Source organism: Typha angustifolia, chromosome 5 (genome assembly GCF_048772165.1).
Source record: "Typha angustifolia cultivar Huaian chromosome 5, ASM4877216v1, whole genome shotgun sequence".
In the NCBI taxonomy this organism is placed as follows: Eukaryota; Viridiplantae; Streptophyta; class Magnoliopsida; order Poales; family Typhaceae; genus Typha; species Typha angustifolia.
This window is the reverse complement of record NC_133243.1, coordinates 6,563,404-6,587,207: the sequence shown is the minus strand read 5'-3', so window position 1 is coordinate 6,587,207 and position 23,804 is coordinate 6,563,404. Positions and strand designations below refer to the sequence as shown.

Below are 23,804 nucleotides of genomic sequence, written 5' to 3'. Positions count from 1 at the left end.
AAATTTAAGCTAGTAAGTAAGGTACTAAGAGAGGAATATCATATGACGTTATCATATGACGTTACGATAAGAACTATTTCTAAACCTTAAAGATAATGCTCAGATGGTTAAAAGTGACTTATATCCATTGGTTTATTTGGAAAATTAAGTTCCTAATTCTGTATAAATTATGATGGAAATGCTCGTAAGGGAAATAGAGTATGACGAACTACTACTACTACGAAAATTGATATTTATCCTACTTTTGAGTCAGCCAATCAAAATAGAAAAGCGTCTTTAGATTTAATTAGTGTGGACTAACAATGGTTGTGATTCTTTAACTGCCTAAGCATATATGTTACTTGTTAATTGGACTTGGGAACCTCTTTCTTCCACTGGTGGCAGTATAGCTAAGCTTGGATGTCATCTAGATGAAATAAGCACATGAACGTGTCGATCACTGAATATACCACTGGGACAAAATGATTGTTTAACAAAAGTCGGAAAACACGCGCTGTAAACTTAAAATCGAAGACCAAAAATTGAATAAGTTCAAAAGAAAAACTTTCATCCCAAGTACATCCGAAGTCAAGATTTCTCCCTTATTTTATAAGTCAATCTGCAAGGTATGTAAATATTGTTGACGGTCTTTGTGAAAATTCTGGAAAGAGAAGAAAAATAAGGATAATAGAAATTTCTATTTGGAAAGAGAGAAAAAGTAGCTTTGTAACCAGTGACTTTCCTCCCCCTCTTTGCAGCATTCTACCTCCTTTCTAATATAATTGGATTCTACCTTTCGTCTATAAAAAGAGAATATGATTTGAAAGCAGCACCTAGTGACAAAATTTATTTATTTTTCCCTTTCCTGATGCTAATGCATTTTGATGCGTTTATTTGTTGCACATTTTGAAAGCAGCATACAGTTATGAGTTCAGCAGGCCCTAAATTATAAGGATTCGTTTTGTTTAAATAAAAAATTAGAACGCTGCACCTTCGACGTGAATATATAACATGCATACCTTTCCAATTACTAGGGTAAATTATCCTCTAATTTACAAGAAATATATGATGATTGATTCTAATATACAGCTGCTAACATATGCTGAGAAGAAAAAAAAAAGAAAAAGAAAAAGGAAGCAGAAAGTGCTTAATAAGATTACACTGGTAATGAATAAATTGCAAAGTATAAGAAATATGTAGTTCTATAGATTCGTCCATATTAAATTTTAAGAAATATGAAAACATTCAGAAAGCAGTAATTAGTGAACAATAGCAATCATGATCTGATTGACACCTAATGACAACGTTATCTGGTACTACTGTGACAGAAATGTTTCCAAAGAAGTCAATGGACGGTTAGGAATTATAAATGTCAATGATCTATACTATTTCCAAAACTATTTTGACAAAATCTAAGAACAAGTCGGGTCAATAATATTTACAAACTATTCTGCGAATTCAGAGAACAATTAACTAGCCAGCAGAACATGAATCAGAAAATGTTCCAATAACCTACAAGATAGCTATTAGGCACATGATTCATGATAACTAAGACTCCCTTTTGTTCCAAAAGAGATTCTAAGAAACACATTCAATGACTTTTTCATTGAAGAGTTGATCAATGGAACTGTTTCAAGATCCATGAAATGTGTACTTACACATCCGCTTCACTAATGGAATGTAGAAAGGCAGATTGTAGAAAGGCAAACTCAATAATATGCACGTTATATTCTAATGAAAGTAAATTTTGAGACATTGAATTCACTAGCTGCCTTTCACAACCAAACTACATGATCATGTCATCTCCATTCTGTTAATCAACAACAAATATTGCCATGCGAAGTCAATGATGCACACAAACAAGGAAGAAATCCCATTAAATCATCCATCAAGTCACATCTGATGATGTCCATACTACTACCTCAGTACTCTACTGGCTGCAAGGGAAGTCAAGAAAAGGAAACATCTTTTCTCTAAATTGTTAATACAGATCACCGAAAACTTTTACCTACATCACTTGTATCCACATCAAAGTTAATTTCATCCAACTTTTCGGAGCATCTTGATATAAATGTTAAGCATCCTCAAATCAGCAACTAAGGACAGAAGGGTTTGATTTGATCTGTCCATAAAAAGCAAACTGGTCTTATGTACACCAGCCAGCTACACCTTACCTATAATCAAAGTAGTACAATGGTAAAAACCAAAATAGTTTGACATAATAAAAGCAAAGGAGCTTTATCACATGAACAAAATAAGAAAGTTCAACATAAATGATAAGCGGCTCTTCACAAACTTGGATTAATCAAAAGCTGATAAAACAGCAACTCAAGGACAGGTTCATATAAGAAAGTTCACAAGCATATGAGAACACGCTAGCTTGTATAAGGCTCATCCAGATATGACCTTCAGGGAGTTTCTATATATACAAGGAAAATTATTCAAACTGCTTATTGAAGCAATTAAAATACATAAAGATGATAATAAAGTTAAAACCAAAAAGGTGCTAGATTAAGAGAGAATCTTTTCATCCAGAACCTAATGATGTGGAAGCTAAAAGATTTTGTGCGTGTATATCAGAAAAAATAACTCGATCCCATTTTAGTTACATGTATCAATAACTTGTTCCTGGGTTGAAAACATATATACAGTGTAGAAGATTAGATGTAATGAATAAACTAGCAATCATTATCCTCTCCATAAAAGTTACCTTGACAATCTAATAGGATCTTGGACTAATAATGAGACAAGTTTAAGACAGTCATGTGGAAAATGAAGAAAAAGCATACGATAGTCAAGATAAAATAACCAGAATGAATAATCCCATACTAAGCGTATCTACAATATTGTATAGAATGGATTACGAAAACAGAAGGTAGCATGCTCCAATAGACTGCCAATAGAAACATATAGTTAAAATATAATACAACTTCCATAAAAGATAAACAATGAAGCAACAACTAAACTGCCTTTAGATTCTGATCTATAGGTAGTCGGTATGTCCAACAGAATATACATACAGCATAAATCATGAATTGATTATATGTAACGGACACAAACATAAATTGAGATTTTACTGACTCGGGGCAAAATCTGGGCCACCAACTCATGGAGAGGAGAGGTCCATATCTTCTAACTTCATTCGTCTTGGTGAGCACAGGATAAGAGAGGAGGGAGATAGAAAGAACTAGCATGTCCTTGTCAGACACTTTATATTTAGTTAGTATTGTTAAGCATTTAACAAATAGCAAGTAAATGGTGAGAGCACAGAGGCAGCTCTAATCTATCCTTCACAGTTTGACGCATCTATATGCCATTGTCTACTTGATAGCTGTAGATTGTAGAACCATATGCTGACTGGAGAATATAAACCACATAAGCTAATAGATGTTATGCCGGTATAGTTACTCATTACTCAATATTGTTTTGAACTTTTCATAAAAATATTTTGATCCCCCAAGAAAAGTTTTAATTGTTTCTAAAGGTTTTGACCATCTACAAACCTCTCAGGGTGACATATAATTATAGACAAGCAAAAAAATATTAAGATTAATAGTTATCATATGGATGAAGAAACTGATATGGATTCATATGGGTCTTGTTTTGGATTTGTCCCTTTAAAAGTCATATTTCCAAAATATCTACATCGGGATGGCATAATAAATTATCAATTTATGAGAAGGACCAATGATTCACAAATTGAGGAATATTAAATATTAAACTATTTAAATACTTCTATTAAATCAAAAAACACCATTGGTCAAGAGAAGACGGTCGATCCTTAAACAAGGAGAATAGTACAAAATGATCCACTAATACACATACTTGGGTATAACATGACTCCATCCCTCTAAAAAAATGTCTACAAAAGAAAATGCCTCAAAACATTGATGCTCCATTTGACTTATATATCCAAACTACTATGACCACAAACTTGAAATTGCTTGAGACCAAGCATGCAGAAGAGAGATTCAGCGATGGATGATTTCTCTTGCAGCCACAAACCTCTGCAAGATCAGGGGGCTCCGTCATGCCAAGCAGGCATGAGAGATAAAGATGCTAGATTCCCCTTTGAGATTAGCACGAATTCAAGACTTGATCCAAGATAGGGATTCTTATTAAGATAAATTGACAAACAGACTTGCATTCCAAGCAAAAAAAAACTAACGTAGTTACAGTTTCTCATCTCAGAAAATAAAAACAACCAATCCAATCATTGAACATTTACAGATGGAAATTGCTTTTAGAGAGGAAAAGATGCATAACAATGAGATGGGCAATATAGAATATATCAAATATAACAAAAATAGCTGATACAATCTAAACATGCAAACCTAAGCAACAAGAACTATATATAGAAAGCACAAAAATTAATTAAATCCAATGTCAAGTTATCTAATCATGCTTAGACTTGCAAGTATTCGCATTGGGAGAAAGAAAGAGAATTGCAATCATACCTGGAGAACCTATGGCCCCATGCCTTTCAGGCCCTTAATCAGCAACCCATAAACCTCCTTGAAGATCTCATGCCGCTTCATCTGCAACACCAACTCCGCCTCCAGCTGCTTCCGCCACTTCACTTCCAGCCTCTTCGCCTCGGATGGCTCGATAAGCTTCAGCCCCTTCTCCAGCGAAAACCCAGACAAATATTGCGGATTTGCCTTCCAGTACTCCACCAACGCATCCCTCAGCAACGGGCACGAAGAATTCCCCTCTTCCTCGCCTTCCTCTCTTTCCTCGTCCTCCTCTACCCCATTCTCTGCCTCCTCCACGGCATCAGCATCGCCATTTCCCTCCTCCTCCTCCTCTTCCTCGTTGTCGTCCTCCGAGCCCCAGAGCTCGGCCGACAGCTTGTACACCAGCTGCTCGTGGGGCTCATCACGCGGCTCTGTCGTCTTCATGAACTTGCCCTTGAGGCGCTTGAGCTTGTAGTAGACCTTATCCTGGCCGAGGTGGGGAGAAATCAACCCCTTTATGGACTCATAGAACTCTCTCATGTCAGGTCGCCTCGGGGCCAATCCAGTCCTGCTGCGGAAAGTCGCGGCGCCGGTGAGGAGCGCGACCTCGTCTGCCTCCGTCCACAGCTTCTGCGACGCCAGATTGCTACTCCCGGCGGCGGTGTCGGGGAACTCGCGGGGCTTCCGCTTCCTCTCGCTCTTCCTCGAAGGCGTGGGCGAGGGCTGGGAGGAGGGGCTGGAGATCTTGGATTTGGGCTCTTGGGGACTGGAATCGGCGGATTTCTCATGAGAATTGGAATCGGAGGGCTTGAGCTTCTTAGATTTGGGGTTCGGGGGTTTGCTCGCGGAGCGTTTTGAAGGCATCTTTCTCGTCTTCCTCTTGGAATTAGGGGGAGAGAGAAGAAGAGGAGGAGGGGAGTGGGGGGGTTGTGGACTGGGTAGTTTTGGCGTGCTTTAGAGGAATTGCAAGTTGCAACGGTCGCAGCCGTAGTAGTAGTACTATTGTAGCAGTCGCTGCAAATGGGTCGGGTTGGTTCGTTTTTCTGATACGAATGCAATCCGGATCTGATAAAGTTTGAAAATGAGCCAAATTTGTAAAAGCTTATGTAATTGTGTTAATTCCCCCTTTATTAACACTTTTTTTAAAATAAAGTTTCCTTTATTTTAAAAATTCTTTGCCAAATGAGTATTATAAACTTAGGGTAAGAAAACATATCATATTATTCTTATCCAAGATTTTTAGTCGGGTTAAGAGAATTGAGTTAGAATAAGCGGTGCAGCTTTTATGGTCCTTGTAATTTGAGGTCCATCAAAAGGATGCTTTTCTACTATGACCCTTGTTGAGGAGGAGAGAAGGAGAGAGGAGCATAGTGGTGAAGATAGCGAGGGAGAGACGATGGAGATGTTGTGTTGAAGACAATGATAGCGACGCGGTAGATGCAAAAAAAGCAGCAAGACACTCAGGACAAAGTGGGCAGCAGAGTCGAGACTACACATGTGACGCCACCTCCTTGTTGTTTGACCATTAACAATCTAGAATGAAAGAGGAAGAGAGGTGACGGCTAGGCATGAGACGGTAAAGAGAGGTTGAGGTCGACAGCCTTAGAACAGTAATGGTAGGAAGGGCGAGTAATTGCGCGTGAAGGGAAAGAGAAACAAAAAGGGCGAAGAAAGAGAAAGAAGATAGGAGAAGAGAGAGAGAATAAGATGACCGAGAAAAGACCATCTTGATAAAAACCTTCCTCTCTCCTAGCTAGTTTGGGTGAGGAGATTTCATCTAGAGGAAGAAGAAAAAAGAGGTGATGAATCCTAACAAAGCTAGAGTTCAATGCTTTTTTTAGTTCTAGACCTAAGGCCCTGTTTGGACGAATAAGGAATGTTTTACCAAAAAATTCTTAGTGTATATAGAAATTAAAAAAAATATCACTATGATCTAGGATCCGATATTAAAATTTTCCTTTGATTTAGTTCATCTCTATCTTATTTGAATAGTTTAGAAAATTTTGGAGGAAAAAAAAAATTAGAAAGAGAGAAGGGAGGAAGAAGGAAAAGTAGGAGGGGGAGGGGTCGTGGGCGAAGGAGGAGGTGGTGGGTGGAACAAAAGTTGGAAAAGAAGGCGGTGGTGGTGAAGTGGGTGGAGTAGGAAGTGGTGGCGGTGAATATAGAGGTGGAGGAAGGTGGTGGTGGGGTGATAGGAAAGGTGGCTATAGACAGAGAGGGAGAGAGGATAAAAAGAGTGAAAAAGAAAAGAAAGGGAGGGTATTATATTTTTGTAAAATTAGTGTTTCCAAGGGAAAATGATCTTTAAAAGTTTTCATCCAAATTCTCACTTAGAAAAAATTTCTATCTTACAAAAAATTTCTCCTAAATTTTTTAGGTTTTTATACAAAAAGTTTTAAGCTATCCAAACAACCCCAAAACAGGTGTCACTCAAAGTGACCAAAGATTCCAACCACCAAACAACCCTTTTTAACTACAAGGCTCATGCATCTCTGAGAAATGCTTCAAACTTAGGTGGCAATGTCATGTTATTCCTGTGAATCTCTTGGAACTTACATGTGCATGCCAAAAACTAATTGAGCATATACTATATAGGTTGGTTGTTTTTCAGTTTACACCTTGCTTCCCATTTTTCAGTTTACCCCTTGGTTTTCAGTTTACATCTTGGTGGTTAGTTAGCAAAACTGCGACTGTTGTATAATTTCTTTTTTTTAAAAAAATAATAATATAATAATTATGTAGACAAGAGAGTGAGAACTAAGTCGGACTTCACGTTCCTAAAGTTCTCCTTCTAAATAAGCCATTTACATATTAACCCTTACAAATATGTCACCCATTTCTTGATCCTTCATTCCGCACAGAAGAAAGGACATTTTTTTTATATAGTTAACTAGTTTTGTTCAATTCTTTTTTACCGAAATATATTATCTCTTGAACTTATTATAATATGAGATTTAATTTACTGTAGCATAAATATAGACGTTACTAATCAAAGTTTTATGTATAATTTCTTTTAATTTATTCTTTCAGTAATTAAGGCAAAAAAGTACTTCATGATAAAAATGTTAAACTAATCGGGCGTTTTTAAAAACATTAATTAGTTCAATATTTTTGTTATTATTACAGTAAATTAGATTCCGTTTGGTAATAAAGTTAAGTGACAGTTCACAATGAAAAAGATAGACCCCAATTTTCTTCTATCTTCTTCTATTGAGATTTCGTTATGTAACCCGGTTAAAGTGGATACATAAGTCTAAAGATTTCTAGTAACCTATTGGAATTGCTTGACCTTCTTAAAGCTAATAACCATAGACTAAGCAAAGGGGGTCGACATGGATTAAATTTAATCATATCCAATGAAGAGGCTAGAACACGATATAAATAATAACATAGATAACTCCCTCTCATTTCCTCCCCCAATATTTACAAAAATATCCGAAAAGAAGAAAAATATATCGAAATACACCAGAAGGGTCAGTTATAGTGGGAGGCCCAGCCTTGACTACCAACCAACTGAACGTAGACAAGACGAGGACTATCCGCCGTTCCTTTCTCCACGCTCTCGTTATCAACGCCATCCTCATTTCTCGTATCCCAAACAATTTATTTATTTTTACCGTCCTTTTCCGGGTGTTGTCTTGTTCCACATTTTTCTCCCACTGAAAAAGAAAATACAAAATTGCATAGAACACCACCATATTTGGATCAAAATTGGCCCTACGTACAGTTGATTTCTTTTTTATAGTAGGGTGCGATCGGTAAATAGTGAAGATAATGGGTCTGGACGGAAAAATGTAGGGTCCTATATGCAAATATCCTGGAAATGAAGAATTATAAAGAATGGACTTTCACCGTTTCGAGATTACGCCACCGCGTGCGTGCACGAGCCACAACCCACAACCCACAACTGAACCCGCAAAAGAAACCCAAGAAAAAGAAGGGGAGGAGAGAAAAAAAGAGAGAAACCAAACCCGTCTTCTGTCTCCCTTCGGATCCGAAACGCAAGCGAAAAAATCGGAAAAAGAAAAGAAACGGAGAGAGAAAAAAAGGGCCCCGACGAAACCCTAACCCTAGCCCCCGTGCACCGCCGTACGCCATCGTCGAAGGGGGGGGAGATTCTTGGGGTTAGGGTTGGGGTTCCGGCGATGACGAGATCCTGCGGTCGCGGGTCTCGGCCATGAGCGGCGGCCGGGGCCACCGGCGCAAGATGGTGGGTCGGGTAGCCGACGGCGGCTGCGGGACCGAGGAGCCCTCTTGCCCGGTCTCGAGTTCGCCGGCGCCGGCGCCGGCGCCGGTGGAGGGCGCCGTGGATGTCTTTGTGCAGGCGAGGAAGGCCCTCTCGCTCCGCTCGCCGTTCGACACCGAGGAGGACACTGCTAGGGTTCCGACGCTTCCTGCCGGATTGGCCTCTTTCCTCGCGCGGCAGACGGACGGCCGAAAGAAGCACAAGAAAAACCTGGGGCAGTCCGGTGAGAAGCCCCCGAGTCACACCCCTGTCGCCTCGACTGTTTGGGACCAGACCGAGGAGTTCTTCCGACCAGTGACATTAGGGGACATCGATTTGTTGGTCCCAGAGCTGCTGGTTAGTGCTGGGCGAATCGATTCTTGCTTCTTGATTCCAGTCTTGGGAAGCGTGGCAGAGGAAGAGAAGAAAGAGGGCATAGTTGATGCTGCAGCAGTTGAAGTGACTTCAAATTCAACTCAGGAGAACTTGGAGTTAGCCAAGGAGGAGCAGAGTGCACAGCTGACGAAGGCCGAGTTGGTGGAGGAAGAGGAAAAACCAATGGAGGTAGATGAAGTTGGGACCAGTGGCAGTGGATTGCCAGAGAAAGAAGAAGACGAGGATTTGTCATTCAATTGGGTTTTAGGTGTGAAGGAGCGGTTTGTTCTCACTTCAGAGAGGCCTAACAAAAAACGCAAGCTCTTGGGCGGTGATGCTGGATTGGAACACCTTTTAGTGCTTCCTAACTCGCAATCTGAAGCCAGCAGTAGCTGCGACTTCTGTTGCTTGGGAGACAGTGGGGCGAAATCAAACAGGTTACTCTGCTGTGACTCTTGCAAGGTATTAGTGCATCAGAAGTGTTATGGTGTGCATGAAATGCCAGATGGCTTGTGGTTGTGTTCTCGGTGTGAAAAATTGCAGTCGACAGGAAGATCGTTAAAGAAATCTAGTGGTGACCCCAGTATGAGACGATGTGTGCTTTGTCCGAAGGAAGGAGGGGCCCTAAAACCTGTGGAAAGGGATTCTGGAAGGAATGCGGATAGCAACACTTTGAAGTTTGCTCACTTGTTTTGCAGTCTATGGATACCTGAGGTATATGTGGAGGACACTAAAACAATGGAACCAATTATGAATGTTGCAGGTGTCCAAGAGACTCGAAAGAAGCTGGTGTGTAATGTATGTAAGGTGAAGCATGGTGCATGTGTCCGGTGTAGCCACGGTATATCCTTGCTTGACTCCAGCCTTTTAATTTAAAATTTTGTATGACTTCATGCTTTTCGTAATATGATTTGCATTGCTGTGTGGTGGACTTAAAAGAGAGAATCTTGAATTGAGCAGCATTTTGTGTCCTGTGCGGAGAATCTTCTTTTCTTTTGTTATGGCTACTCCAGTTTAATATGTCATGGTCAACAAGGTCTCGTATTGTATTGTGGAAAATGAGTGAGATATCACATACACTTTCTTTTATAAAAAAAGAAAAATCTAATTAACGCATAACATTTCTCTTATACCAGGTTAAAAATGACCTGCAAAATGTTAGTAATATATGACTAGCTGTAAGGAGAATGACCTTTTTGGTTGATATATTCTAGGGAAGTAAACTAGTGCTTTTCATTTCCTTATACGATTGCATGTGGTATTACTTATTACATAAAAATATCCGGTGGCTGCTGGAGAGTATCTCTCTACTAATCTACATGTTTGAAGAATATTACATAGGATTTGGAGAGTACTGAAGAAACAACATTATCTGCCAAATATTACGAAAAGTCATCAAAGTGATCATTAAAATGCAATAGTGAATTCAATTATTGATAATGATCTTTAATGTTGAAAACCTATTTCTTCTTGATTTTATTTTGCACTATAAATTTTGGGAGGAGTTTTTGTTTTGTCTTCAAGTTTGACAATTCAAGTTGAAAGCTATAGAAGTACATAAATTTTAACTAGAACAAAGAGTTTATTGTAGAGAAAATGCACCTTTGAAGTACAGAATTACGTAGGAGTCTGCAATGAATCTGTTCAGTCAGTTTTTGTAGATCAAGAGTGACTTATCAGGAGGAAACATAGTTATTCTTAATCTATTATGTGTCAACTGTACCCTTTGTTGCTTATTAGGGCGCTATTAGAAATCTAGAATATGAAGCCTAAAGTTTCTTTTGAATTTTGCCAATGTACTAATTGATGATTGATATGATTTATTGCTTCTAAGTTCTTAACCAGTTGAAGGATAAACTATTTTCACAGTAGTCATCTGTAATTTTTAGGGACCTAAGAGTAGAAACTTGACATCTCTTTCAGCTTACTTTTGATCTAAACTGAGATGTTTCATCTTCCAGCCATAGTCTTAAATAGGTTTGACCTAGACAAAATTTTTTGCAGTTTTGAAATTACATTCTTTTGAGACTACTAGTCATTGAAATGTATTGGTTTTGCATTAGATGGAATCGTCGGAGGCAAAGAAGATCTTAGTTACGTCTATTAAAGTTTACCAATGCCAACATAGGCAGTTTTGGTTTCTGTTTAAATCACTTTGCTCCATCCTTTTTTAGCTATATTTATCCCTACATGATGGGTCCTAATATAAAGCGATTGCCTAGGGCCCCCAAGTATGAAGGTGCCCAAAAGTTAAATTCCAACTGGTATCTTATTATAGTTTCCTTCAATAAAACCCCAATAATGGAAGGGAAAAAAGACTCTAGGAATATAAACTCACTATTAGAGATCGATATTTGTGGGGTTCCAATTTATGTTTCAATTATAGCTACCTTCCTTCTTGCTCACCCTATAGGGTGGAACGTGGATGTGTTTTGGAGAAGCGTAATATTTGGTCTACAACGAAGATGTATAATACTCCATGAAGGCAGGAGTCCTTCAGCCCATCAGACTCTCTTCCCTAATTCATAGAAGGCTACAACTTATGAATCATAATAAGGGACTGAAGCTTGACTCATTTGCTATACTGATTTTGTAATTCACTAACTCAGAGAAGGCACTCTATTCTATCTTATGATTTAGGTGTATTTTTTCTCTTGCTTGTCCTCAAGCTGCAGAGCAAACCTTTTGAAATTTGATGTGATGCTGCCTTATCAATTCGTTCAAAGATGAATGAGTTTGTGGAAATAAAACTTCAACCTTCTCAATTAATTGTGATGGGAAACTTTTAATGTCCTTTCTGTTTGGAATATTGAGTATGTTCTGGTAATTTTGACTTAGCAGTAGATTACACAACTTTAGGTATTGATCAGCATGTATGTTCTTTCTGATAGCGAAAACAAATTTGATCTCTACCTTCAGGAATTATAAAGGAGCATTTCACTTTATCTCTTTCAGCATGATTATTACTTAGCTATAGATTTTGAGTTATTATGCATATATATTAAAACAACTCATAATTTGACTTAGCTTGTTTTTGGAGTTCTATGTAAAGAGCCTTGGCTTCACATTTTTCTTATCTGGGTTGTTTGGAATATGTTAATCATTTGTTATAATCTCTCCTTGTGGTTTAAAAAAAAGTGCTTTTAAAGCTAAGCATGTTCAATTTTGAAAAATGCTGCTTTTTGACCTGCATTTTGGTTCTTTGTTTTATCGCTTAGAATGATTTGACTTCAGGAGCCTGGTTGATGGTCTGCCTTTCTTTGAGTTTCAAGTTTTATCTAAACTTCTAAAGGATTCCTTGCATATGTCTTTCTTGGACTTCCACACTCCATTTTAAATATATAGTCCAGTAACAGTCCTTCCATGATGGGTTTTTAACATGTAAAATGCTGGTGGATAACTATATATGCTAGTGGTTATGAAAGCCTTAATCAGAATATTGTTTTTTCTGAGCAAACTGGAAGCTACATATTTCATTGTTTCTGGAGGAACATGTAGTTGCAGCCCTAGAAGTTATGATTTCCACCTTTCATTGTTGACCTTGATGGGCTTTTTGAAGAATGATATGACATTGTCTCTGCTGAGCTTTTATGTGAATAAATCATATATAACAAAGATTACTTATTGTTCCAATGTACTTGTTCTCCGTTGGGGTTTTAATGAATTTCATTCTAATTTTCAAGCATCTTCCTGAGGCAGTTCATGTATGATGCTAATCAATTGCTTTATGTCCTTTCTGCGATGAACTACTGCTCGACTGATTTTGTCAGTATAACCTACCCTGCTACTTGTGTCTTGTAGTAATTTTCTTTTTCTTTGTTTTGTTCTGAACAATCTTCTATTATACATTGTTGAGGAAGGACTGATATCTTTTGATCATCGGATTAAAGGATTCCATTTTCTTTTCCCTTATAAGTTCTGGAATGTAATAGTTTGTTCTATGTGATGTATCAGGAACATGTAGAGCATCTTTCCATCCTATTTGTGCAAGGGAGTCAAAGCATCAAATGGAGATATGGGGAAAGTTTGGAAATGACAATGTGATGCTCCATTCTTTCCTGCCAGTATCTTTATCTTTGCAGTTTCCTCACATGCTGACTTTGACATTATCTTATTGGGTGCTTTTCTAGGTTGAGCTGCGAGCATTTTGTTCAAAGCACTCCACCATTCAAGATATTAGTAATGCCAAGAAAAACTCTAATAGGAAGACTGTTGGAGATGACTCTTTGGCAGGCAGGCCTTCACATGCAATTCTTGCCACCCGGAAGATACCAAAATTAAGATTTACCCGCAAGAATAGAGATAAAAGTATGGCACATGAATTGACAACTTCCAGTTCAGATAACATGGTTAAAACGGAGACTAATGTGGAGAAGGATCTCGTGGCATCTAGACTTAAAAGGGCAGGTACTCAAGCAGTGCAAAGCAAGGAAATGGATACTGCTGGTGCTGCAGAGAGTGGGAATCTCACACAAAATTCTGCTGATGTTGCTGTTGTTCTTAAAAAGGTATAACGTTTTTCAACTCTCCTATTGAAATGTATAGCATATAATTAATGTATACATTATTACTGTTCAGACATTATGCCTAAGCTTGTGCTTTGTAATTGTGCAGCTGATTGATCGCGGTAAAGTTAGTGTCGGTGATATAGCATCAGAGATAGGAATCTCATCGGATTCTTTAGAAGCAGCCCTTGTGGTACTTCTATATGTTCTCATTGAATCACTCTGAATGAGTAGGGTGTTAATTTTGCTAACTTATCCTTTTGCAGGGTGAAACCACCACATTCTCCCCCGGTTTGAAATTGAAGATAATCAAATGGCTTCAAAATTCAGTACATATGCCAGCTGTGCAGCATCTGAAAGACATAAGTAGCTCTGGTGTAGTGTCAGATAAGAATTTTGATAGAGCTGCTGGTCCAAAAGCTCCAAATGATGATAATGCAAAGAGTCCATATGTTCTTGGCGACGACAAGGTCACAGCCATTGACGTACCAGATCCTGTTCTTGTCAAGTCATTACCACCAAGAAGAAGAACTAAAGGTAGCATTCAGATTCTGAAAGATAACAAAACATTATGTGCATCAGGAGTAGCTCATTTTCAGCAAAATGGTAATAATAAAATAGTTGATGAGACTGGTGATATTGCATTTCTCCTCACTGAAGATAAGAAAGGAGAGGCTAATGGCAAGATATCCTCTATCAGCAATCAGGAATGTATAAAAGAAGAAGAGCTTCAAGAAAAGGTAAGCGGACTACCTTATATGTTATGATCTTCTGATTTTGTGCCTTAGATTGGCTTAATTAGTAGTTCTAGTGAAACTTAATGAATATCATTCTAAGTTATTCTCTACTTTTGAGTAGTTGTAGAAGGTGATTAATAGTCTTTTCTTTTCCTTTTTTTTTTGGCAGCATTGAGATTTTAATATCAGGCCTGACAACTGATATGACCATTGCTTCTACTAATTTGTGAACTGTTTTACGTAATATCCTTGTTGGTTGTTGTACGAGCTTTAGGCTATGAAACCCTATTTGAATGCTTGACTCGATCAGATTGCTGTCTAGAATTATCTTGATGGTGTAATTTGAATTTACGTGATCTGGAGTGACCAATCATAAGCCAATTTCATCGTCACCCCATTCTGTTAACTGCTATCTGATTCTACCTGTTCTTCCTAGAAATATGTTATCAGTCCTTGGCCAAATAGTTGGATTTCAGCCCAACAAACCTGATCAAACATATTTTGATCTCATATATGTTTACTGTATGTCTGTTGTTGCTATGGTAGAGATCTACAACTTATTTTCTTGCATTGAGTGACCTCTGGCCTTTCTTAACTAGATTTACTTCAGAAGATATGTGAAATTGCTGAGAAATAGCATTTGTACTTCAGCATTTTCATCTGCTCTTAATGCTTAAGCTAGTTTTATCCCTTAAAATCTTGACTTGGTAAGTGCTTTAATGATTATGAGTCTATGTGATCAGACTTTTTGTAGTTAGCCTAGAATTTGATCACTTTAGATGAACCACATTAGTAGAAATCTCTGCTTTTCGCTACTGCCACTGAGTTATTTTATTCCATCTGACAGTTCTGACTCTGATGTTATGGTTTCTTTACTGACATATGATGCTTTTCTTAATTATTTTTATGTAATGTAGTTCTTTGATTTAATCAAGCATTATTATATAGTTGATTGAACAACTTTTACAGTGTCATATTCTTAATTTTTCTGGCAGACTGTAGGTGATTCCTTAAACTCTACTGATGCTAGTCCTCCTTTGGAGTTACTGTCAGGAGATAAAGGTAAAGAGTCTGCACTTGATGCTATCATTTTCTGTTCTCTAGTAACTACCAGTATTCATTTTTCATAGTTTGTATGATTGACTGCCTATACAACCTTAGACATATTAATAAACATGAAAATAGAGATCCTTTTTATGAAAGATCAAGAGTAAGCTATTTGTTTTGTAAATATCTGAAAGAAATCAGTTCTTTCATTACTTCTATTGTTCCTCCTAGCGATTGTTTCTACTGTTGTTTTTAGATTGGCTGTCTTGACTCTCTTGTTATCTTTGTGTATTTGCTTTACTGTTTCTTTTTTCAGATTTGCCACTAGTTTTACATATTTTGATAGGTACGCTGCAGTTTGAATTTGTTTTGCTTGGTATTATAGTCTTAAAATTTGGATGATAGTAGTTGATTTTGGGCTGATGTAAATGACCCTTCTGTATGCTTAGATAAAGTAATCTTATTTAGATTTCTGATTGAAATAATACTAGTAGATTTTGAAGAAAATTGGTAAATTACCTTGTTAATTGATATTGTGTTTGACAAAGTAGTGGTGTTAAAAAGCTATTAGAGAACGATAAATTCATATTTTACAATTGATAGGGGATATGCGAGTTTCAAATGCCTACTTTAGTCATGCATGAGAATGCTAGTAGAATATCATTTATAACTTCTATCACTCTTTAGCTTAACCTTATAGTTTTTGCCCCAATCTTGTCAAATCTGCTTGTTGAATTCACTAACTTGCTCTGGTTAAAAGGCTGATCCTATTATTCATAAAGCATTAATATTAAGGATAAGAAAAGAAGTTAGGATATTTACTTGTCCTGTTATGCCCTTCTTATAGTTGCAACTTGCAACTGCAATTTTCACTTTATGGACTCATATGATCCTTATAGTATGGTTTGAACAGGAAATCCAGTCAAAAGAGAAAACTCTTTTGAGGCCGAACAGAATCAGGCTGATGAAGCAAATGGCAGGGCAAATGCCTTAGAGAATGGTTATTTGGGACATCTTGATCTATTTGGTGACCGGATACAGTCTGACAAACATATTCTCAAGTAAGATTCAGGAAAACATCTGGTGCAGTTGTTATATGAATACTGATATGATAATTCAAAATCTTAGCTGAGAAGTTAACAGAATTTAAAGAAAATCTAATTGGTGCACTAGCTAGAAGGTTGTAACTTGTACTATATCACCTGCCACTGGGATGATCAAAGGGAAAGTTATCCCACTGCTCATCTTTTCCTAGATTCATTTTCTATCAATCACTTTGCTTCTCTTTTCAATTGCATTAGTAAATGCTGTGATATTTGTTCATATTCCTTTCTTTTCATTCCTGGAAGTACTTATGAAATTATATTAAACCTATAACTTTGTTTAACTATGCAGCTTTGGTGGATCCTGTTCTATTTCTTCTATTCACCCATTTATTAGAAAAAGGTTGATGCAAGTATGTGGCCATATGAAGCAGAAAACTTTGGAAGCACAATTTGGTGGTAAATCCTTATAACAATTCTGTCAATAAGATCAAATAGTGAATTATTCTTTCAAACTTATAATTATCCACAATATTTTAGGTTGGCAACAAGTAATTGTATTTTAATTTCCTCTTTTATTTTCTTTTTCCTCCTCAAACAGAAGTAGCTAAATCTGCTGGTCCTTCGTGTAGTCGGCGGCACCTTCATTCTTCCTGTGCTGATATGAATGAGAGATCTGATGTAGTGGGAATGGACCAGGTTTCCAAAGCCAATTCTTTGGGAATTTTGGAACTCTCTGTTGAAGATGAAGTGGAAGGAGAACTTGTGTATCTACAAAATAGGCTACTGAACAGTGCTGTTGCCATCAAGCATTGTTGTGGTCAAGCTCCTCTTTTTTTTTAATTTGTTCTATCTTTATTTTCTTCCAAATAGTTTATGAAATTATTGAATAAGCTTGAAGAGTTTGGTTATTCCCTGATTTTGTTTAATTCTTTCAATCGGTAAATTCTTGACCATTCTATTAATATTGGGTTTATGCGACATTGCAGAAGGTTTGATGTTTAAGGTAGTTCAGAATCTTCCTGAAGAACTGGATGTGTCCACTAAAAGAAAATGGGACCTGATTCTTGTGACCCAGTTTCTTCGTGAAATTAGGGAAGCAAAGAAACGTGGGAGAAAAGAGAGAAGGCATAAAGAAGCTCAGGCTGTACTTGCTGCAGCTACAGCTGCAGCCGCATCCTCCTCAAGAAACTCGGCACTAAGGAAAGATGCAAATGATGAGATAGTTCCCAGTAACCAAGAGGTTCTCACTCTGCTTTATGATCAGTTACCAGTTTCTTTGAAAATGTCATGCATGTTTGGTTGCTTAACTTTTCTTTTGTTGATAGAGTCCTTTGAAGTTTAGTGGTGTTACTGGGAGAGTTAGGCAACCATCTCCAGCGATGCCGCGGACAAAGGATTCTTCAAGATTGGCTCTCAATAAAGTCTCATCAGATAAGCATTCGGGTTTTCTCCAGATGCCGGATTTTGTAAAAGAAAATGCACTCTATTGTGATATCTGTATGCGAGTTGAGACAGTGTTGAACAGAATATTTGTTTGTTTCAACTGCAAGGTGCTGATCTTGTTTTTACATGCTTCTCTCTACAACTCTGCTCTTTCTGCCACTAAGTTCTGGTTTATTTTGCAGGTTGCTGTTCATTTAGACTGCTATCGTAGTCTTAAGAATTTTATTGGCCCCTGGAGATGTGAAGTTTGTGAGCAGATGCCACTGCAGGCTACTAGTACTAGCAATCAAGCAGATAGTAGGGATAGATTTGTGTTTGCAGCTGAGTGCAGTTTGTGTGGTGGTGCATCTGGTGCTTTCAGGAAGACAAAAGATGCACAGTGGGTTCATGCATTCTGTGCGGAGGTAATAGGAATTATTCTTAGATAATATGTTTATTAGAGCTGGTTATTTTGTTTCTGTCACTTAATTATTTTTTTTCCATTTTTTTTCTAGTGGTTGATAGAGTCAAAATACAAAAGGGGGCAGGAAAATCTGGTAGAAGGAATGGTAATACATTCATCCGTATCAGGCCTTGCACATACTTGCTCCATGGCTATTTTATTTTTCTATAGCTACTGATTGAAAGATCATTACTCATATATAAAGCTTATATCATCATGAGCTATCTATACTAATTCTAGAAACTGAACTTCTCATGTAGAAGTTTTTGCTATATTTATTATCAGGATAATATTCCCAAGGAGAAAGATTTTTGTTGTATCTGTCAAAGGAATGTTGGTGCATGCCTCAAGGTTCAACTATTGCCTTGTTATTTCATCTTAGTGTATATGTGAATGATCAAGTATTGCAAAAGTTACACCAATTTTCTTCTATGTTTTTTGTTCATGCAGTGCAGCTATGGAGATTGTCAAATTATGTTTCATCCTTCCTGCGCTAGAGGCGCAGGTTTCTACATGAATACAAAAGGAGTTGGTGGCAGGCTACAGCATAAAGCTTACTGCCGAAAGCACAGTTCTGAGCAAAGAGAGGTAACTTTGTGCTTGTCTCAACAGATCTTTGACTTGTTCTTAATTATGCATAATTTGGTCGTATGAGTTTGGTGTCCCACATCTAGATGTGCATTGTTTACATTTAAATATTACAGATCTATGATGTATCTAGGAATTTGCAAGGGCACATATAGCATATCTTTGCTTCACTTTTTCCTTCACGTTCCCTTGTTTCTGAAAGTTTCTTTCAATATTGTACTGTCATCTTGATTCCTGATTTTGATGAGTTTCTTGAAGCAATTTACTTGTGATTTTGGAGAGGATTCTTAAAATTGAATTGAGAACTGCTGCCAACATTCCCTGAGTTAGTGAATTAGATGACAGTTTATACTAAAACAGCATGGAGACATTCAAAATCAAACGTAAAGCATTAATGAAATATGAGGGATGCCAATTTAGACGTAGGAGATGGTTATAAGGTTGTAGAACATAAGATTTCATCTGATAGATGATGAAACACTAGGCAGATTACTTGAATTTTTGGAAAGGTAGTTGAGGTTATATGTGCAGCACAGGAGATAAACTTGGATATGCTATTAGACGCTACAACAAAGAAATATTACTCAGTTACAATTTGTAAACCTTCAGCAAGGGCACTATTGTAGATTTGTTTTTTTTTTTCTGGCCTTTATCTTTTTGAAATTGAATTTTACATTTACAATATTATATGATAGATTCTCATTTTGCTTGTTTCTGAAAATTCTGCAGGCTGATAGTCAACAATATGAAGCTGAGGAGCTCAAGAGCATGAAAGATATAAGGGTTAGTGGGAGTATATGTTACATCATATATATATATATTTGGGGATTTCTGTTCTGGAATATATGAATTAGAGATATACTTATATTATAAAAAATAGGAAGTTAATTTTTTTCACCTTGGAGTACAAATTTATTCTTATTACATTCTCCTACAAGCAAGTGTCTACAGAAAAATTGCTATGTGAATTTGGTTGTGATAGACCATTTCTGGTGAAAAATTGAAGCCCAATGAAAATTGAACTTGTAGGAATTGAAGTTTTATTTACAGGAGATATTGTCTTTCTATTGAGAATCCTGTTTATTTCTTTTTTAAAAGAAAGACATCTATTTATTCATTTGAGTGATGGCCTCATTACAGGTTGAATTGGAGAAATTGCGCCTTCTTTGCGAGAGAATCATCAAAAGAGAAAAGTTAAAGGTACATTAGTTCTTAATCACATCTGTAGTAGTTACTTTCTTTGTAATTCATACAACTTTAAGCCATGATCCAAAGTTTTGGTTGGTTTCTGTTTTGATCTGGAAAAAAAAAACATTTTGTGGAAAGGACTAGTTTCAGCTCAGTTTGGTCCGAAACCAGGTAGTTTGGATGGCCATTTAGATTTCATCATCTGCTCATTAACTATCCATCTGCAATAAGTCTTTCATCATTCTCAAAGAAGCTCCATCGCTCCTTTTTAAATATAATCAATTTTATCTAAGCTGTTTGGTTATGAAGTTCATATTCAATATGTTTTATTGAGTGTTATTCTTTAATGAACTTAGGAACTTATAAATTTGTTCTGTTGACTGTTAATCTTGGCAGAGAGACTTGGTTCTATGTTCACATGAGATACTTGCTTCAAAAAGGGATTATAATGCTTTTTCGGAGCTTTTGCGGAGTCCTTTCTATCCACCTGGTGTGAGTTCAGAATCTGCCACGACTTCTATAAATAATAAGTCGTATAGTGGAACGATCCAAAGATCTGATGATGTCACAGTAGATAGTACTATTTCTGGAAAACGCACACTTAGGGTTTCTTTGCATAACAGAGATGTTGACAGGCACACTGATGACAGCTCTACATCCCAACTTTCATTTAAACGAAAATTAGCTGACAGGGCATCGTTTGCTGGTAAGCAACTTCCACAAAGGCCACCACCTATTGGCTTTAGAAACTCGGCGGAAGATGGAGAAAAAAAGTTTAAGTCAAGAAAGGTATTTGAATTGTTTTTTGTTTCTGAATTAGTCAATTTAGTGTTGAGGGTAATATTGACTTGGTATCTCTTAATTTACAGCCTACGGAAACTTTCCAGAAGGAGGTCGTAATGACATCTGACCAAGCGTCGAGGCAGAACCAGCGGCTTCCTAAGGGATTTGCTTATGTTCCAAAAGAAAAGCCACTCGCTGGTGATTCTGAGTCTTGTGAACCACAAGAACCTGGTGGATAGGACCAATGAAGAGCATGATGATGCTTTATCTTTTACTCCTGAAAAACATGAAATTATCCTTGTGGACAATCCAGAATGAGATTGGAGCTTGGTCTTCGTATTTGAAGTGCACATGAACCAAAAGAATGGATTAATTGTGCTAGTCAATGCACGTGCACCACAGAGATCCAGCAATGATTGCAGAAAATTTTGTGGCCAACTTTGTATATCTATGTGAGAGCAATTGTACAGAGGGTGAGTGTGAGTGCTGATTAAAGTATGACACAGGCTTCCAGCACCTTGTTGACTGCTAGCCTATGGCAGCCCAGTTGGAGGGTCACAAGGAGGCATCACTGTTTTAGTTGTATATGAGGAATATAGGGATAATGTAGGATGCAGATTTTGTAAAATTATTTTGTACATTCTTACCATTGCATCAATTAAATACTTAGGTCTGAATTAATTGAGGCAAGTGAGATCATTTTGAATTGACAAGGTTTCTTTTCTAGTGTCATCTCATCTTTCAGGATTTGGAACGTTTAAACAAATGCAACAGTAAATTTATAACAAGGTGTACAATCCTTAACTGCCTTTGACTGTGGGATTACTGGCATGGATTTCGTGTTGCAAGGTATGGCTCACTATTATCCTTGATGATCTTGTATTTGTATCACGCTAAAGAGAAGGTAATTTCAAGAAATCATACTACTGTTGCATTGCAATTTTCATGTTTATGTTCTCAGAAAATTGATATGCTTATCGCGCAAAAATACTTTAATTTGGCATTTGCTTGATATCTTAAGTTCATGGCGCACAGTCTATAATACACTTCTCATCAATTTTAGTACCGATGCTACTGTAATTGCAGGAATTTATCCAGCAGGAGATTGAATTGATAATAAGTGTGCAAAATTATTGAGAGCTTTCACTTCACATAGCAACTGCAGGAACAATGATTTACTTTCACAAATGACTTGGGACGCGTTTAGTTTTTGGACATTAAAAGCAATCTTTCTTATGATGGAAATGCATAACCTTGCCCTTGGGTAGTGCATGCGTCTGTTTTCACATAGCACTTAGAATAGGAAATAGTTATCTAAATCTACATCATTTCCTGCCTAGATGTTTTTCTTTTCCTTGACTCAGTAACTTGATTGTGCTGGTTTCTCGCTTTGTAGAGTATAAGATGTGCTTCTGATGTGAGTTGCAGCTGCTGGATTGGTAGTGTCTGGCACCATAAAGTTGAATATAGGTTTATGTTCTTTTTACAGTAAAGTGTAAACTGTTCTAAGTTAGCAAACATATCTTGTCAATCTATTTTGATGTTTGCTGAGTCTGTTTTTTTAGGGCATGCTCTTTTATATTAGCATATTTAGTTTTTTAAAATTTGAGCAAGTTGAACTTATTAGAGAGTGAAACTTATTAGGAGCTGCAGTTTCTGATGCATGATTTTTTCCTTTGTGATTAAGACTTTTATTTCTGTACCGTACGATTATTTGTTCAGGCACTCCGTATGTTGAGAATGATTTGGGTGATACGTACCTAATTGATTTTAATAATTCTCGACAAGCATGTTAATACATCATCAAGAGATGAATCTTATCCGGAGGAACGTTATATGTTGCACATATACTAATGACAGGTTGATTGACATTTATATACTTTTTGTCCCATCATTTCAGCGAAGGAAGATAATAAATCAGTTCATTTATATTAACCTTATCGTCATTTGCGTCGATTTTGAAAAGAGTGATTTGTTGTTAGAAGTTACAGTTCAATGAAGTGCCTCATTCAGGCGAAGTGACTCATCTTCTAAAAACAAAAATTAAAAAGAGAAATTAAAACTATTTTTGATAGGTAAAGAAGATGATTTTAAAAAAAAAATTGTAAGCTTCGTTTGTGTGAACTTGCCGTTTATGTTCATTTTGAGCTTTCATCTGGTTCTTTCCCTCTTGATATAATGCTATGGATCTGATGGCTGGCCAGCGATGACTATACTGTAACTACTGATGAAGCTATTTGTAGGACAAAAGCATAGTTAACCAGTTGTAGCTTACTTATAATTTGACATTTTATAATTTGATAAATCAATTTATTGGCCTCTACGGGGTTTTTTGCAAATCGAGTCGTTATTTTTTTTTTTTAGTCTGATGCATATTTTTGTGATAATAAAATTGTGCGTTACATATATATGATTGGTGTCCATAATTGCAATTCAAAGTATTAATTTCAGTTAAATTGTAAAAGCTCCGGCCTTTATGTTGGAAACCCATAATTAGTTGTCTATGTCTTACCTTCTTTTAAGTATGTATATTCTGCATCTTATCTTTGAGTCCTTTTACATTAGATTTCCAGCAGAAGCAAAATGAGGTATCTTAAATTTTGCTTGGAATCTCTTTCTTCAATGATTGCTGACGAGATTTTTCCAGCAAATTTTATTTCAAGTGGAGTTGTAGCATCTGTCCAAGTCTGACAGGTTGGAACAATTAAACTCCAGGCCGTTGCAATGGTATGTGGGAATCTGTACGCTTTGGTGAACTCGTTGTGACCAACCATTTTATACACCTTGTCTAGAAGAATGATCTATAGCTTGGCAATTCAAAGTTGGCATTGTAGGTATGTATTGTAATGTGTTGGTATAAACAGCCAGAGAAAGCTGTCTGTCATGACTTAACACAGCGGCAGCATCAAGTTGCCAGCCATTAAGCCTCTAAAGAAATGCTATACGAACTCATATCTTTATCACAACACAACTCAAATGAGCTGCTTGC

At 37.0% G+C, this 23,804-nt stretch overlaps 2 protein-coding genes across 5 annotated transcripts; one reads left to right on the top strand and one right to left on the bottom strand.

The window, feature by feature from the left end:
• Positions 1 to 1,826: 1,826 nt before the first annotated feature.
• Positions 1,827 to 5,394, bottom strand: LOC140760562 (STOREKEEPER protein-like). Its single transcript, XM_073097566.1, has 2 exons — positions 4,437 to 5,394; positions 1,827 to 2,153 (listed from the first exon to the last, which is right to left on the bottom strand). Exon 1 carries the CDS (start codon positions 5,298 to 5,300, stop codon positions 4,446 to 4,448), a length of 855 nt encoding a protein of 284 aa, XP_072953667.1. The 5' UTR covers positions 5,301 to 5,394; the 3' UTR covers positions 1,827 to 2,153; positions 4,437 to 4,445.
• Positions 5,395 to 8,315: 2,921 nt separating this feature from the next.
• Positions 8,316 to 21,547, top strand: LOC140759913 (uncharacterized). Of its 4 annotated transcripts, none has more exons than XM_073096610.1 (19): positions 8,318 to 9,877; positions 12,991 to 13,076; positions 13,167 to 13,544; positions 13,651 to 13,734; positions 13,808 to 14,078; positions 14,202 to 14,281; positions 15,274 to 15,340; positions 16,239 to 16,386; positions 16,721 to 16,827; positions 16,970 to 17,188; positions 17,358 to 17,611; positions 17,697 to 18,218; positions 18,309 to 18,362; positions 18,542 to 18,607; positions 18,707 to 18,844; positions 19,574 to 19,627; positions 19,985 to 20,044; positions 20,429 to 20,821; positions 20,902 to 21,547. In XM_073096610.1, the coding sequence occupies exons 1-19, from the start codon at positions 8,614 to 8,616 to the stop codon at positions 21,052 to 21,054; spliced, it is 4,398 nt and encodes a 1,465-aa protein (XP_072952711.1). In that variant the 5' UTR covers positions 8,318 to 8,613; the 3' UTR covers positions 21,055 to 21,547. The 4 variants fall into 4 exon arrangements, with proteins under 4 accessions (XP_072952712.1, XP_072952711.1, XP_072952709.1 ...); XM_073096609.1 differs by having other exon boundaries at positions 8,319 to 9,877; positions 13,808 to 14,281; positions 17,697 to 17,921; positions 17,997 to 18,218; positions 20,902 to 21,542; XM_073096611.1 differs by lacking the exon at positions 20,902 to 21,547 and having other exon boundaries at positions 8,316 to 9,877; positions 13,808 to 14,281; positions 20,429 to 20,524; positions 20,656 to 20,798.
• The last annotated feature ends 2,257 nt before the right edge of the window (positions 21,548 to 23,804 follow it).